At 27.3% G+C, this 18,799-nt stretch overlaps 1 protein-coding gene across 3 annotated transcripts in view; it reads right to left on the bottom strand.

Annotated features, from left to right (window-relative positions):
• The window catches only part of LOC135925336 (uncharacterized), a 53,850-nt gene that overhangs the window by 20,763 nt on the left and 14,288 nt on the right, over positions 1-18,799 (bottom strand). For all 3 annotated transcript variants that reach the window (XM_065460603.1, XM_065460604.1, XM_065460605.1), the window contains exons 2-7: positions 9,454-10,128; positions 9,006-9,297; positions 7,702-7,944; positions 2,381-2,700; positions 2,020-2,233; positions 1,054-1,192 (exon numbers count right to left, since the gene is read on the bottom strand). In XM_065460603.1, the coding sequence (XP_065316675.1) occupies positions 1,054-1,192; positions 2,020-2,233; positions 2,381-2,700; positions 7,702-7,944; positions 9,006-9,297; positions 9,454-10,128 (1,883 nt within the window). The remainder of the gene's footprint in view (positions 1-1,053; positions 1,193-2,019; positions 2,234-2,380; positions 2,701-7,701; positions 7,945-9,005; positions 9,298-9,453; positions 10,129-18,799) is intronic.

Genomic DNA, 18,799 nt, shown 5'->3' with positions numbered 1-18,799 from the left:
TTATTGTTTGCGAAAAATATATTAACTTTTGAACATAGTCAAAATACTTTTTGACATAAGCCATATCATCACTATGATGGACATAGGAACCATAAAATCAAATGTTTTGCTGAAAAGTCGGGATAAGACGCTAGTCAAGCTTAGGGAAAAAATTCTTTAATGTGTGAAAGATTTTTTATTGCTCAAAATTTGATCAAAAAATTTGTGATTTAATTTCTTTTTGAGAAGATTCATTTATAATATTTTTTAATTGATTCTTAAAGGTTGTATCTAAAAAATCAAAAATCAAATTCACAAATTTTAAAACTTAAATGAAAATAAATAAACTATTTTAATATAAAAATAAAAACATGTCCAAAACATAATTCTAGAAAATTTTATAATTTCAACATACGATTATATTAAAATTTTAAAATTTGCGAAAGTTTTGAAACTTTTCGATTTTTTTAAAAATGGTTTTGGTTGGACAGAGCCTAATAAACTTGCGAAATTAGTAAATTAATGATTAAAATTAAAGCTTTAAAAAATATATTCGATAATTTTTAATAAAAAATATTTGATACTTTTTAATAAAAAAATTTCACGTTTCCTTGTTGACGTAATAAAATAAAAGAATTTTACTTGTTCATTAAATTGACAGAGAATACAAATTGCATGAAACAATGAATAGAAAAATAATTTTGCAATTTCAAATCCTACAATAAATGAAAGATCTGAGGTCTAATATTTTAATAATTGTGAAATATACTCTCATAAATTTTTATTTAATGTGATCGCAATGATGTGTACATACTATAAGATTGGCATAAACGTGTATATACACAGGCAGCGGTAACACCATTTTATGGTCAGTAAGATTAAATGACATTAATGCGCAATCATATAATGATCGATAAGAGTAAGACAATTAGTCGACGTGCAAACCATAAAATGGTGCTAACTGCTGACTCCTATGTATATACCCTGCCAATCTAGTAGTATATACATATCAGTGGGTGATCGTTTTCTAATTTGGATATCTTTAAAAAAATGAATGTGTATAAAAAATAAAACCTTGGAGCCTTTCAAGCTGTTTGTAGTTGTGTCCAAAGAATTGAAAGGACAATATTCCCTTACCGGATGTCTTAAAAAGGCCAAGAATTGTAAAATCAAGACTGTCCGTTCCTGTTCCACGCGATCTAAAATGCGATACCTTTACGTTAGCGTTTTTTTTAAATCAAAAAGAAAAAAATGAAAATATAACTTAACCCTTATTCAAACACTTGTCAGAAAAAAAAAGAAGCGGCATTAAAATTTTTAAAATATGGTTATAATTTAACCCGGTGAGACAATTATTCGGTTTCAATTTTTGATATAAAAGTTTGGTTAAGATTAAGATCATATTGGTTCGGCTAATTCCGTGATATATTATAGATGTACCAGATCTATGATAAGATACCGGATCTTCCCTTTTTGGCTTTGCTGTTTTTAAATTGCAGGTTCTTAACCGATTTCTTTAACTGTTCCTAACCGATTTCTTCAAATGCCAGTTCTTAACCGATTTTTTTAAATGCCAGTTCTTAACCAGTATTAAAAAAAATATATATGAACATATTTTTTAATTATTTTAAAAAAATATGAAGATTTATCAAAAAAATATTATTTTTTTACATTCTTTTATTTAAAATAATAAGAAATTGATATTTTTTTAAAAAAAGGTAGTTACAACATATTTAAATCATCCATAACGTAAATAAAATATTGAATGCTGTCAATTAATTATATTTATTCTACTATTGAAAATATACAATAATATATTTTTATTGGATTAAATTTACATTTCTAGGTATGGGTTAATATATATTTTTTTTATTAGATCCGAGATCTAATCGATATCATTGTAATAATCAGACCTGATGCATTTCTAACTATATACTAATGACTCTTCCGTGACAAGACCATAAAAACGATATTATCTATACAACCATAAAATGTTTAATTAAAGTACCAACATTTAATATAATTATCGCTTATATATACTTGATATCCTTATTTAATCGCTGTGATATTTCTTTGAGACTCTCGTGAGATATTACCCCCTTTCCTTTGTGTTGTATACCTTTTTGGCCCTTGGCATGGTTGGATTCGAACACGTAATTCTCAGGATATACGCCGATTAGGGGATCAAGATTGGGAAATAATTTATATCGAATGGCATTGTCGTGGGAGGAGCTATTTTTATCTTTTACATCACCTTGTAATATAGAAGTAATTTTATGAAGTAAGACGGATAATAATATATACATCTTATTTATTTCTTAATAAAAATTTCTCAATAAAAATCACAATAATTTCGTTTAAATAGCATGAATTAAAATTAAATTATGCATAAAATAATTACCAGGTTTAAAATGGTTTTTGGGTCCCAAATGTAGGAGAAACAAATCCCAATGCTCGAATAAACACTCCTCTAGAAATAAAAATTTAGCGCTAGCCAAATAATATGCCATGTGATTTTCGTAGCATTCATTGCGATCGGATGCTGATAAGTGGTCATAGCATTCGTACTTGCGCAGTAGCTGATCTATCTCGGTTATGGGTTGACCGGGAAATATGGTCATGCGATCAAGATCAATCGTTACTATATTTGAAGGTGATGACGAATCGGTAGAGAACGGGTATGAGAGAGATTGAAGAAGGTTTATGAATTGCTTTTTGTATCTTTGTATAAAAAAAAATTATTTTTCAAAAATTTTTAATTCTTTATTTGGTTTAATTCTCCAATTAATTTCTCTTTTTTCTTACATTCTTTCAACATCACACATTTTCTTCCTTTTTTTTTCTTTCTTTGATTGTATCAAATGGATTGGTTAAATATGCTTTCCAATCAAGACATTTTCCCAACATGCATTATTTAATTAAGACTTAGGCAGGTAAAAATACCCCCCCCCTCTAAATTAATTATATTTGGCATAAAGTAATGTCTATATAAACTGAAATTAAAATGAGGATTTGTGTAGAACTCTTCTCTTTTCTCCAATATTTTAAAAGACGTGTATATCAGAGACTTTCATGGGCCTGGCCAACCCAAGAGCCGGTATGGGCCTAATATTATATTTTCTAACGGCCTTATGTCGGGGCTGGGTTTTTGAAAAATTATTTTAATAAGGGTTTGGGCAGGGCTTGCGCCTAAAATTTTTTCATTTAAATTTAGCTTATTTAAAACAGTAACTATAGCATATTTTTTTCTTTTAATGATTAAATTTCAATATTGTAAACAAAATGATAGCCCAGATACACTAAATAAATATGGTATTTCGTTAAATACAATGAAATAAATTGTATATGGGCTTGGGAAAAATTTTTGAAACTTATTTATGGACTTGGGAATTTTTTTTAATATTAAATCTGCGCATAACCGACCTTATGCTTATAAAAAAAATTACTGGGGGTCTGGGTTGGGCTTGAAAGGCCCTGAAGGCTTCTGGTACATATAAGTCCTTTTTCAAAAATATGGAGATTTTTTTCAAAAATAGTGTTTTTTTAAACTGATAAATAGATTGGAAATAGACATTATTTTGGATAAATATATATATCAGAGACCTGCAGAGGTACCATTTGCACGGCCCGGCCCGGTTTTAAATTTTTTAGGCCCGGCCCGGATATTTTTTTAAAATTATATTCGACCTGGTATATATAAAAATTCACCTATGAGGTATTTTACCATATTTTTCAGCGAGTATAATCGCTTATTATTTAAAAAATACATGTAAAAAGCTAATATTTTGAGAATATTATATTGAATTTATAAAAATTATAAAACTGTTATTTATAAAAATAGATATTTTGAGCATATATTATATTTTATATTGCATTTATAAAAATAAAACTAATATTCATAAAAATGGTAATAATATTTGTCATATACTATATTTTATATTACATTTAAAAAAAATAAAACTAATATTTAATTTATAAAAATGGAAAATATTTTGAGAATATAATATATTGTATTTAATTTACTATTTAATTTATAAAATAAAAATAAATCGCTATTTAAAAAAATGCATGTATAATAAATAGTATTTTGAAAATATAATCTAATTGCACAATATTAATATAATTTATTTTATAATATAAATTTTTAACAAAAGAAGATAATTGTATTATATAATATTGTAAAAAAAAATAATGAAAAATGTTGGATTAAAAACTTTCATGACTCAAGGTAAATATAATAAATGCAATAAATATTTGACAGTTTGCAAAGTAAAAAACCAGCATGATTGACGAAACCCTATACTCAAGAAAGATATTAAAAATTCACAAATTATCATGAAGAAAGAGAAGCATATCTACCTTTTCAGGTTGAAGATACACTTCTTCTTTCTTCAAGAATTCTCCCAGTAGTGGGAAAATTCCGCTCACAGCTTGCACTTGAAGCAGGAATTGCCAATTTTGCTAAAATTGGAAATTCGCTTTGATGAGCCGCCCACCACTCTAACAAATTATCCACCTTAAATGTTTCATCTATTTTTTTATTTATGTAATTATAATATTCATCATCGGGTATTGACATATTACCAGAATTACCATCACCCCATTTGTCATAAAACGATTCAGTTTGTTTAACAACAGTCGTAATTTGACTGGTCGATGGTATTTCATTTACTTCTTGAGCCTCTTGTAATTTAATATAATCTTTTATATAGTTTTCCGTCATCTTGCGATCTGTCCCTGACTACATACGTAATTGCTTGAATTTGGGACAGAGAAAAAGAGAAATAAAATGATACTTGTGTAAAACAAATTTTTCAATTAAAAAATGCTTTATATTAAGTAAAATCAATTTTATTTCTCCTTTTTCGCTTTGAAAGATATTACAAACTTTAAGAAGTGATATTCCTTTATTTGATTGTTTTGGTAAAATATATTCTTAAAATTTAGATATGAATTATAAAAAAATATATTAATAATACTTGAATATTGGGGCTTATTTAAGATATTCCTTTATTTGATTGTTTTGGTAAAATATGTTGTAAAAATTTAGATATGAATTATAAAAAAATATATTAATACTTTGAATAAATTTGCAGGAAATTAATAATTAGAACGATCTGTGGGTTGTTAGGTAGTGTTAACCATCACCCAATATTATATTAATCATAACTATAATATAATATAATCTTATAACCATTAACTCATAATGTAAAAATTTTTATAAGAAATATTAAGGCCCGGCCCGGCCCGGGTTTAACAATCTTAGGCCCGGCCCGCCGGATATATTTTAAAAAAATTTTAAGATACGGCCCGGATATGTTCAAAAAAACTTCTTAGCCCGGGCCGGGTCGAGAAATTTAAGATACGGCCGGGCCCGGCCAGGTCTCTGATATATATTAATGAAAATCAATAATGGAATCAAAAAAATGCCGATCCAAAGATTTCACGACAATAAACATGATAAAAAAAAATTGTTTATCATTAATAAAAGGTGTTTTTCATCTTTTTTATCAAATCCTTTGATAATTAATTACCTTCGTAGTTTATTCTTTATAGAAATTTGAATTTTAAAAAACAAATGGCAAAGACCTCAAAATCATGTATTAAAAAAATATGATTGATCAATACAAAATTATCTTTCTATATTAATAGCGTATTAAGAGACCAGTTTTTTTTAAATGGCGGAAGCTTATGAGATTCTTGCATAGCATTAGTAGGGAAGTGTTGTTAAACGGTTCAATTTTTGAAACAATCCAATATTTGGCCAAAAAATATTAGAAAGTAAGCCTCGAGATTTGGCAAATAGAGGGTCCACACCTTTCTGCTATCTATGCGAGAGATCTCTAGAGCCTGGAGTCGCTCATATATTGCAAAAAGTTTTGGATATCTATTAACGTAATCTCGAGGCTGGCATAATATTATTTTGGCTGTCATCTTAATTTAAAGTTATTTAAATCGAGTCGTTTAACGGCACTAAGTAGGACGATAATTTTGCAAGGAGTTACATTCTTTTAAATGATATATAATTTAATTATCAATTAATTTAAGGTATTATAATTTTATTTATGTTAAATTATGTTCATTATTGGTTTTGAAATAAATTTTGAGTGTTCATGATCACTTTTTTTAAAGTAGATATTATATAAATGTAATAGTTGAGAAAGAAATATATGTCGAAAAATAAACGAGAGTAAAAATCTAGATTATCCCTATCTCGAAATGATGAATCGATTACCTTCCCTTGTAAAATCTTATTATATATATTAGTAAAATCTCGAAAACGTTTTAAATGAATAGTAACTGATGAAAATCGCATTATAGTGCGACCTAATTAAGCATTTTCGAAAAGAAAAAGGCAAACCAGTTTGCGTGTTTTATTAAAGTTTATATATTGTTTTCAATTTGCAGGATACCTGAAATGCATTGTCTGCGTTTTGTCATTACGAACCGCAAAAGCTCAATTAGGTTAAACTATTATAAGATGAAAATTAGATAATATTTATTCATGATAAAGAAGTAATTACAGGAGAAAAAAAAATTTTATTAGAATTTTATTTTTTAAAATTTTTATCTTTATAATTTCAAAAATTAGGAAAAGAATATATAAAAATGGGCTGGAATGTATAATGATGAAAAATTCGTGCAAAGAAACTTGAAATTAGGGCAGGGTTAAAAAAAGATTTATACTATTTTTCAAACTCAAATTTTCTAATATTGGTTCAAAGTCGAAATATCCGTGTAGCGTAAACAGATTCAAAATATTCCCTATTTCAGACCCCCCCCCCCAAGGCCAGGCGTGGGTGAAGACTAGTTTATAGGATATTTTATGAAAGGGTTTGACGGCAAGCCGAAATATTTTCATCATTTCCCTCTTGTTTATTTAAAAACCCTTAAAATGCAAAATTTAATACCCTTTGAATTTTAAATAATTTAGTAATTGGTATAATATATATTATATAGTTCTACCCCAAAATATATACTCTATATAAACGTTTAATATCAAGTATATATTTTGGTCATATTTCTTCTTATTTCGCCAAAATATTTCAGTATTTTTTTCTTGTTGGGCCGATATTTATGGTGTGAAAAAAAATGTAAAATGTTATAAAATAGTTTTGATCAAAACTTCTAGTATTTGAGCAAAAATTATAATTTAATATTGAGCACGTTTAATTAATATATAAATCTATATATATTTAGAATCGCCATTGAATTTGAAGTTTAATGATGTAGATATCGATATATATCATCAAATTGCAAATTTAACGGATTATATTTTGGCCAATTAAGAAAAAAACACAGTATATATTTTGATGAAATAGGTCAAAATATATACAATGTTTAATATCCAATATATATTTTGGTGCAATACAATATATACAAATATGAAGATTCCATTTTTTTTTACTTTCCAATAAAAAAAACCTAGTGGTTGAAAAAAAAGAGATTTCTATATAAAGGCTACGTTCAATGCTGATTTACTTTTCGTAAAAGCAAAAAATATAACCGGCTAATTCGAGCCTTTATATCTTGATACATTATCGCTTACGAAACTTAAATCAGTTTTGGGGGTTCGGGTAAAGTAAAATTTTAACACTAATATATTATTTTTGTTTTCAATCGAAAAATAAGACTATCGATAAATAATCGGGATAAAATAACATCAACATTTAAACCGAATATAAACCTTTATAAAAAAATATATGAAATAAAGTAACCAACTTGGTCCTATTATCTTCGCTTATCAATTGTCGCAAATGATTATCGAAGCAAATCTGGGCTTCCTGCGTTTCGAGTAATTGCCACGGCAATAAAAAATCATTATTTTGGCGTGAATCACAAGAATTCTCAGCGTTAAAATTGTTGCTGATATCAAACCAAGGAGTTTGCGGGCTAGGGGCGAAAAAATGCTTGACAAATTCTGGGTTGCAACGAATTTGGGTAGATTTAAAATTCTTCCAATCCCTATATATAATATTTAAAAATATTTTTTATTTTAGTCAAATTAAAAATTACAAAGAAAATGTGGAGAGGAAGGGGTGGGATTAGTAAGTTTATCCATGATCTCCCTTCGTGAGCTTTGATTGTGAGAGGTGCATATTTAGTGATTTTATAGTTCGTTTGATGGATAGCTAAATAGACTGACTCTATATTAAATATAACTATATAAAGAGTAACGATATTCGTGATATCAGGTCCGTGCTTGCAGGGGCAGCCATCCTGAGCCGCTAAATTTTTCAAAATTTTAAGGGCCGCAAAATTAAAAAAAAACTATTTATTTTAAATAACCTCTTTCCAACTTTTTATATTATATTATTACACTAAACTAAAAAGTGGATCATTTAGTCGACTCAAGTCAGAGTCGTTTAGAATCAAAGCTAAGTCGACTCGGCTTATCCGCTTAACAATACTATTCCAGAATATATATATATATATATCTATGTTAATTTTTTATAGTGAATTGTACATAATGGAAAGAGAGAGCAAATTTGATTCAGGTGTTAAAAAAAGAAATTGAAAAATTGCTAACCGAATTTATTAATTCACAAAGGGGGGTCCTTATTAAAATATTTTAGGAAAATCTTTTGCTGTTCAACAAGACGGTAGTAGAAATGGTACATCAGTTTAGTAATAAAGAGATCAAAATATAAAATACTACAGAAATCAATAATTCATTTTTTTACAAACTAGGAAGCAATTGATTTGTTGTCATTGGTTACAGAACCGAATGAGCCATATCGAAAACTGGTAATGATAATGTTTATCGTGATTTAAATACAATAAATTAGGTGGGGAGGGGGGGGGGTGATAATAGTGAATGGCCGACACCGCTTTAAAGATACTCAACAATTTTTGTAGCCATGAGTCGAAAATTTTAATTTAAATTCTATATCTTGCTTTCTTTAAATTGCTCATAAATCGTTTTTATTAATCAATATAATAAAACGAATATATCTTATCCAGCATAAATAATCGGAGCGAATATTAATTTAAATAAAATTAACATATAATATATTCAAATTTACCTCTCATGTTTTAGGCTAGTCAGACTAGGAAAAAGAGTTTTGAGAACACCGGTTTCAAATAGGGCAAGTAATTCGAGGGTTCGGCTCTTCAGTTTAGCCGCCATAAGACTAGCCACGCGCTCCTTTAGCATTTTTTCACACTCTCGTCTACCTAATGTTAGCAAAGCTGTCTTAACCACCGGATTTAAATGTTGATATCGGTTTTTATTGCGCAAACTCCAGGAACCAGACAATTTTTGAAATCGTTTCCTTTCCGACGATGAAACAGGCGAATGATCGTGAAAGCTTCTGGCTTTAATTTTGGAGGTTTATAACAAATAATATCGAAATTTTAACAAAAATCCTTGAATAAAATATTCCTTGTGCATAGTTAAGGACAACATATATATATGCAATTAGACACTATCTTATTCTACTTATATGTTTTATGTAATTTAAATCTATAAACTTTGATCAAAATTGTCGAAAAGGCTTGAGGCGCTGGGTAACCTTTGAGGCGATTCAAATCGGTCTAAAAAGCTCAAAAAGTCATTCGCCGCTCGGGCCCGAGTTTGCCGGTTTTCTGATAATCCTTCGGTGTAGGTGGGCACAACAAACCGCTTAAGGTAAGCCTTATAAGCCGAAGAATCAAAACTACTGTTGTTGTCTTTTTTGTTATTCCATCGAACACCGCTATAACCAATTTCAAATTGCGAGTAAAATAGATCTGGCATGATAAAGCCCCGGGCTTTTAAAACCAATTTAACAAGTGCCAGAAAGGGGGCGACGACGTTGATGTTAGCATGGGCCGAAGTGGCTATAACCGGTATACGTTGAGCGGTACTTCCCAGGGTACGGCTCAGGGTTTCCTGAATATACTTCTCCAGCTTATCAATCGAACCTGTGTCGTTTTTTGACTCGTCCTTGATACAGAGGTCCGCTTTGGTTATGGCTATAAGGTAAGGTTTATGTGATTTTCGAGCAGCCGCGATTACCCCCTTAACTAAACTCAATTGTCGTTCGCCAAGACAGGCATAGGGCGAAAAACTGGGATTGATCGTAGATGAATCACAACAAATTAGAAAAGCGTCTATTTGTACAGGTTCGTTTGGGAAGGGAACTTGTTCATACTCGTGTTCTATGCCTAAAAAATTAAAGAAATTTATTAAGTTTTGGGATGAATAACCATTTTTAATAATATTTAGTTTGATTAAACTCTCCTCAAGTAGATAAAATTTCCTGAAACGTTATACCTTTTTTATAAGCACATTCAGTTACTATTATAATTCGTGATGTACCTATTTTATAAAAAAAAATATATATCGAATGGAACTCTAATCCTTCATTCATTCATTTTTAAGAACATGGGGTATCGGGTATCAAAATTGAAGGTGAATTATTCATAACATAATTTTAAAAAATAATTTTAATTGTAAAACACCCATGCTTTATATCTATATATTCATCTTGTTAATATATTTTTGATTTATTCTATTGTCTATGGACGATTTCCAATAATAATTATAAATCAAATCAAAGATGTTGATATTGGATATGATGTCTCTCGAACCCATAATTAATACTCTCGATCAAAGTCTTATGTTTATTGTGACATTTATAAAGGTTTATAAATTGTAACCAATATTTTTCCAGACTAAATTTGTATATGTTTGAAATGATACAACTAGTCTAGTTTAGACCTTGCATTTGACATACTTTACAGGGTAAACATCTTTAATATATTTTCTTGAGGGAAAGTTTATAAAAATATATATAATAGAAACAACCCCAAATGGACCCTTAAGAATTCTATGTAAACAAATATACATATATAAATAATGTTGATCCATTTTAAGGGCCATCACTGTAAAACTCATGAAAGGTGATGATTTTTATTTTCAACTTCTAGTTTTTATATAAAATAATTATTCCATCTTTAATAAAAAAAAAATTTTTAAATCAGAAAATCAAATAGGCGGATGGATGATATATTCTTTTTAAAATAATTTTTAAAAAAATTAACTTATATTCCATAGGCATTATGGAGTTAATTTTAATATTATCTATAATAATCCACTTTTGAACCAAAATACTATATATCTCTTAGATTTATCAACATAGTGGGATGGCAAAAGCGGTAAAATCGTTTAATAAAGGAATATTCATATTGTATTGTTGTAAACCCTCCTTTTTCTTTAGTAAAATAAAATAAAAAGTAATATATGTAGGGTTTAATATTATATTATATATTTTATCGTATTATTATTATGCATACTCAATCGATGTAATTCAAACTTTTTATTAGGTGTTGGTTGTCCTACATATTTTTCCATAAAAAAAATTTAAATACCTTTATCACGGATTCGTTATTTTCATTTTACACTCTTATAAAATCGATATTATTTTTTTTTAATCGTATTTTTATACTTTATAATTTGTTGAGTCTGCCTTTGTTGTATTATCCTACACATATTTATTATATATAATAAAAATTTTAAAATACACACTCATAAAATTAAGAAATTGAAATGTCAAGATTTTAAAGTCACAAAGAACTCACCTCATTTCGCATGGCACCCTTTTTTCATATCTTGCTGTAAAAATTTTAGAATTTTCTTTGTAAACTGAAAATCAGTAAAAACAAATTTAAAAAAAGAAAGAAAATTAGCTAATTCCTTCTTCAAACGCTTTAAATATTTGAAGAAGTTAGGTTTAAGAAGGAAAAAAAGTCTAATAATTAACCTAGGGTTACTTAATCAGACTTTCAAATTCAAATATTTTGAAGGATTATTTTTTTGCGCCTTTTTGAACTCGACCATATTTTATAAACGGTAGGATCTTTAACTTGAAATTATTCTTGTAAAGTAGAAAAAATTTTAAGCAAAAATCTTAGAAGATCAAGTATTATCTTTTATAATTTGTGATTTCATCGTGAAAAAATTCTTGTTGGCAAAAAAAAAATTAAGAAAAGATTTAATAAAATTAATTTTGTTAAACGGATCGATTTGAGCCGATTTTTAAAAAAGGCTAGCTTAATATTTTATCCAGAAAAATATTGCCTAAACCTCGAGGTTTCGCTAATAGATGTTAATACCTTTGTGCCATATATTTCCAAAATCTTTCTGTATAAAATATTGAGTTAGCTGTTTTAAAAAATCGGCTCAAATCGAACCGTTTAACAACACCAACTAAACTATACACATACTTCCGTTATTTTTAAAGTTTCCTAATTTTATTTTTTTTTACTTTTGTGTTAATTCTTTTTTAAAAATATTTTTCAGAAATTCTCATATGTTCAGATTAATATTTAAAGTTTTGACCACTTATTTTAATAGATTATAAATTTTGGGGCAAAATTTGGATCAAAAATCCTGTTGCGTTATCGATTTTTTTATTTTGAGTAGTTTGTGAAACCCTGAATAAAATAAATATTTTAAATCAAATCAAGTGGGCAAATAGTATAAGAAAGTATTTGCCAACCAAAATAATTTCAAAAAAACATAAATGTGTTCCTCTTTGTTCAGAGTTGAATGTTTTCAAGAGATAAAGGGGAAGATAATTCGTAAAAGTTTTTGATATTATTGTAAATTGTAAATAAAAGATTTATACCGGCCTTGATTTTTTTTAAATATATTATATTTATTTTTAATTTTTATAGCTAATAATAACGATTTAAAATATATTGGTTTTAGACCTGGTTTTTTTTAAAATAAAATTTTCAGGCCATGCCCGGTTCGGGTATTTAAAAAAGACATTTCAGGCCTCGGCCCTGATATATTTAAATACGGCCCGGCCTGGCCTGCAGGTCTCTGATTATTACATTTTTTACCCGAGTCAACGAAAAATTTAATATATCATCTAATACGTTTGATAATGTACGAAAATATAGATTACTAAAAGAGATTGTTTTTCAGTACTTGTTTATATAACTTATTTATTCGATTATATATATATTGTTTTCTTTATCAATTTTTAGTTGCTACTTATAGATAATGAAAAGTTTAAATTTTAAATTTATTGGTTGAAAAAATTACAAAATTTTACATTTTTTATGTATTTATTATAATCTTAATTTAAAATATCAAAATATTTAAATTATTTGATTTTTGATATTATTTATATAAATATATAATTAAATATATATCCTATAGAGGGCGAAATATATTTTATTAGTATTTTTGAAAGTTGAAATTTTTTTAAAATTTGTTTAAAAAAGGATGGAATTATTGAAATTTATGGGAAACAAGTTTTCTTTGCTTTAAAACACTTTGTAGTAAGAAATCAATAATTATTTTTAAACTATTTAGTAAATAATCATGATACTTGACAGAGCACCAAGTCAACACGTGGGGAGGTCTTATTCATGATTAAAATATAAAATAATACCTTTATAAAATGGCGCACAAATGTTAGCTAAGAGGGTCCGGTCCCTCTGAGTTACCCTCAATAAAAACTTGCAGTGCAAGTGATAAATCTAGGAAAATAATTCCAAATCCCCGTTTTTTAAGATATTAAAAACTACAAAATTAATAAAATAGGGAGAATTCCCTATAAATATATCCAAGGAATAAAAATCCTCAAATCATATTTTCAAATTTTAAAAAATTTACTTCCGGAGAATTATTTTCTAAGAATTATTATTGGGGATTTTTTTTTCCAGGGAATTATTTTCCGCTTATACATATGCTTAGTTGTTCACCAGTCATGAGGAGGCCTATATTAAAACTGGGGATAACTTATAACATTCATAGCCAGAGTTTTAATATTATTGGGGTTTCCTTCGTAACGCCTGTTCAAAATGAGGTATTATGAAATGGACAATCAAAGGAGCATTCCAGTCTCTTTATTAATAATATTGCCTTTTTTACTTTTTAATTCATAAAGTGTTTATTTTGTTCCACTTCCATTTTGATTTTATCAAATAAAATTTTCACAAATAAATTTTTAGTAAACGTTTTTTTTAAAAAATTTTTTAAAAAATTAATATTATATAAGTTCCGATCATTTGTTTTAATGATTTGAAATTGGGAAAAATTTGATCAAAAATTTTGGGTAGAGCATTCTTGTTTTTTTATTTTGAGTAGTTTAGTTTATGAAATCCTGAATATTTGAAGCCAAAATTTTGAAATCAAATCAAGGAGTCATTAAATTATAAGAAGCATAGAAATACGATAATCTAAATGGCATTTTAATCTAGTGTAAGTTGCCTAAGTAACCCTATTAAAAAATCTAAATTAGTTTTTTATGTTATTTTGTTTAAATGTGGTGTATATCAGAGAGCTGTAAGTCCGGCCCTAAGCCCGGCCTGTATTTTAATTTTTTTAAATATACCCGGGCAGGGTCTAAATTTATTTTTTCTAAAAAAATTTTTAGATGGTCAAATACTCAAAAATGTTATTGGTGAATAAATATATTGACTTATATCAATCTAATTATGTTAAAATTTATTTAAACATATATAAGTCATCAAGGCATAGATTAAATTATAATTTTATAAAATATAAAATATAAATTTTTCATATTAAAATATTAGAATTCTTTTGAAATATCGGGACCTCGGGCAAAACGTGTTAAGTGTTTAAGATACATATTTTTGATGAGTAGATTTATATCCTAAGAAGCAGACCTATATTTTTTTTAACATAAGAGTATAAGTAATATCAAATGAAAGCTACTAAAAAATGAATGCTAAATCAACTCTAAGTCCTTGGTAGTTTATGAGAAAAGCATGTAACAGGACAGCTTAAAAAATGATATTCTTGGTTTTAAAAATAAATACTTCAAAATAAAATAACCACTATTAGCAAATGATTTTCGCGATAAAAGTTTCACTGTAATTTATTAGCTTTAATGGGCTCGTGATAAGGGTTTCGTTTAAAAAATTTATGATATGTTAATATGGATTAACGATAATTTTACTATAAAATCTATTTGCTATAAAATACATTCGCGAAGTACCAAACATCCTGGAGCTTACTAATTTATCATCAGATGATGCCCTAAAGCCAGATAGTTTAACTTCTACCTTGGTCTTAGGTATATCATTAATTTGGGATTTATTCGGTTGATATAGTAGAGAAAAAAAAATAATATTCTAAATTAAAAAAATTATGTTTTTTATTAATCGTTATCTCTCCCCGACATATGTCAGGCAGAACTTTAAACATTTTTAAAAAATATAGGCGATAAAAGAGCCCTTACATCAGTTCGTGCCCCGCTCAGGTTTTCTTTCTTTAGCAATAAATTATTATTAATTAGCGTCTTTCTTTCTTTCTGATTATTTTTTTTTTAAAAATTTCGGCACGGCCCGGATTAATGTATTTTCTTCACAATTTTTTAAAGCTAATGATGCCTTTTAAATTATAAGGCTCGGCCGGGATATTTTTAAAAAAAAATTATTTTAGGGCCAGCCCATCTATTTTTTGGGGTATATTTAAAAAAATATATATTTTAGGGCCAGCCTTGTCGCCCGACCCTATCTGATAGCTTTATATAAAAAAATTTATTTAATTTCTCTGTTAAATCAAAAAAATCAAAGTGCACACGTTCCCACGGGTTACTATATCAAGTAAAATGCGTGGCATTTATGTCGATTATATCGACCTATATTTTTAATCAGATATTAGTTGCAAATGATAGATGATAAAATAAAGTTTAGGGCATTACATTTATTCGTGAAAAAAAATAAATTTTACATTTCTTATATAGTCTTGATTTAAAATATCAAAATATTTAAATTATTTTATTTTTTATTATATATTCACAAAAATAAGTGCTTGAATATATACCCGATAGAAGGCGCAATATATTTTAGTTAAATTTTATTAATTTTTCTAAAAAATATTTTATTTGCATTTTTGAACCTTAAACAAACAATTTTTAACATTTAAAACTTAAAAACTTATTTAAAAAAAGAAAAAAATTCAAATTTATTGGCAGTTTTCTTTACTTTAGAAAATTTTAGTAAGAGGTTCTGAAGACTAAATACAAAATAATTCTATTATAAAATGGCAATTGACTTGACTATGTAAATGAGGGTACCATCTGAGTTAAAATCCTATATAATTTTAATACAAAACTGCATTGTACACCCTCTTCCCTCCCCGCCATTATGTTTTTCAGCCCCATCCCACAAAGGTTCCCAGGTTTTAAAATTATAGACAAAAAAATGGTACTTGTGAGATCCCTTTTAAATACTTTTGATAATTGTCATTTTATTTTATGGTCATCTAACAAAACCACTGATTATAATTAGTAATTAAATATTATAATCATAAAGGAATTATTTTATTACATACTCAAACAAGCATTCTAAATGTTAAGATTTCAAAGTCAAAAGACAAATTTCATTGAGGGCATAAAAGATGGGGAATAATTTTCTTGTAACCGAAATCATTGGTATTTTAAAAAAATTAACTACTTCCTTACTGATGCTTTATTAAATATTAAGTAGTTAAGTTTTAAGAAAAAAATAGGGGTTAAGTAGAAACCGCCTCGCGTCACTTAATCAGACTTTGACAGCACATATTTAGGAGATTTTTAGCTCTGATCTTTCGCTTGAAATATTCTTGCAAAGTTGAAAAAATAACTTTTCATTCAAATGGCACCGAAAATTATTTTTCTTTATCCAAAATTGTGAGCAAATTTTTTGTGAAGATCATCAAAAAATTGAAGTTTATTTTTTTTTAAAGGGTCATCTTTTTTAAAAATATTTTGCGTTATTTTTAAATATTTTCTGATGTGTAAATAGAAGTTCAGATTTTACGGAAAAAAATTTGAAATTGGGTAAAATCGAAATTCCTGCTTGAACTTCTCAATTTTTTTTTTTTTAAGATATATTATTTTAAGCAATTTGTGAAACTCTGATAAAAATAGATCTCTTAATTTTTTTCAAATCAAAATATTAAATTGAATCAAGTAGGCAAATAATTTGATAGGTCTCATTAAGAGCCCATGCGTTTTAGATGAAAATTGATACCCTAAATTTATTTAAATAACTGTAGGTCGTTTGAGCAACCAGAGATTATGTCTTTTCATTTTGTTAGCTTTAATAGGAGGTCTAATATTAATAAAGTGTCGATTTATAAATATAATATGTATAAAATATTTAATACGAAAGAACTCATTATCGCGAATTTATTTCGCGAACCCTTAACGCGAATACTTTTGAGCGAATACATTTTAGTGAAACTATTATCGCGAACCCTTTAAAGCGAATCTTTTACCGCGAATATATTAGCGCGGAGTCATTATCGAGAGCGCATTACCATAAAAGTATAAATAATGCATATAATAAAAGTAAGTTACTTAAAAGATAAACGTAAAGTGTTTTAAGGATCTTTTGTTACTTATGGTTAAATAAGCTATCTGATATGATAAAAAATAAATTAGACATTTTCGGGTCTCTCTCATCTAGTTGTCAGTATGGAAAGGGTAGTTGGATTCAGTTTTTTACCCCAATAGATCACCCCCCCCCTCCACAACATAAATTTAAGAAACGCGCTTTATTCAATTAAAAATAAATTTTAACAAATATTTTGAAATGCTTAGAATTATTACCTTATTTGATCAAGATCAAAAATACTGAAAGCTAAAAACTTTTACTGATTTACTCAGATTATTTTTAAAAATTATAGGCAATTTTGAGAAGTAAATTTTTAATTTTTAAAATTTTTTCTCTTAAATTTACATAGTTAACATTTTTAAAGGATTTTTAGTGAAAATAATAAAAAGTATTCTCATTTGTTTTAAATCTCTTATTTCTCTAGAAAATTGTTGTTCTATCAGAACCCCTAGAACCTAAACGTGTTATGTAGTTTCTGAGGAAAGAGAGGATTAGGAAAATTATGATAATAAATCATTTGATATCCATCATTGAATGATTTTTTAATACCAAAAAATATGAATCACTAAACATTTCTGTTCAATTTGTAAGCGCTTTTACTGTTTTATCTTTAATAAAATGGAATTAATACAAATTAGGATTGAAAATAAATAGACCGGGTAATAAATATCTTAAAAATAACATAAATCAACAAGGACAAAAATTAAATTAAAATATTAAATAGAAAATGTTCCAGATCAAAAAAATGAAGTGTCCTAATAGAGACTTTGCAAAGTCCAGCCCGTGGGTTAGACCAAAAAATTTTAAAAAAATTATACCGTATTGGGCTGGGAAAGCCGTGCATAAAAAAATTTTAAGCATAGCAATTTGTGAAAAAAAAAATAGGGTAAGGCCGGGCGTGACAATTTATATAAATCAGGCAGAGTATAGGCCACTCAGGCATTAAAATTTATTATTTTTATTTTATACTATTTAATTATTATAAATAGTAGATATATATAAGAATAATACATATATATATATATATTGCCATTCATTATTATGAATCGGCGAAGCAATATATTTTTTTGGATTTTAGGCTAATATTTTGATTTATATCTGAAAATAAATCACAATATGTTAATTTCTTTGTATTTTAAGAGCTATATAAACAAAATACTAAATAAATAATATAATATTAAACAAGTTATTTATTATATAATCCAATAACAAATAGACAATACTATCAAAAATAATGATTTGTAGAAATAGATAGCCATAGAGGAGAGATATATTATCTTAATTGACTTTGAAAGAAAATTAGACACAGCAGGAAAATTCGTGCTAAAAAATTCGGATTGGCGGACTTTTAATGGCCTAATTTTTTGTAAATTTTTAAGAGGCGGTCACTCGCTATATTATACGCTCGCGATAATCGCGATAAAAGTTCACTGAATTAACATGGAACCTCAAAAGTCAGTTGAATTAATGC

The sequence above is a fragment of the Gordionus sp. m RMFG-2023 genome, chromosome 2 (genome assembly GCF_954871325.1).
Source record: "Gordionus sp. m RMFG-2023 chromosome 2, tfGorSpeb1-WG-v2, whole genome shotgun sequence".
Lineage (NCBI taxonomy): Eukaryota > Metazoa > Nematomorpha > Gordioida > Chordodea > Parachordodidae > Gordionus > Gordionus sp. m RMFG-2023.
This window is presented reverse-complemented; position numbering and strand designations above follow the sequence as displayed.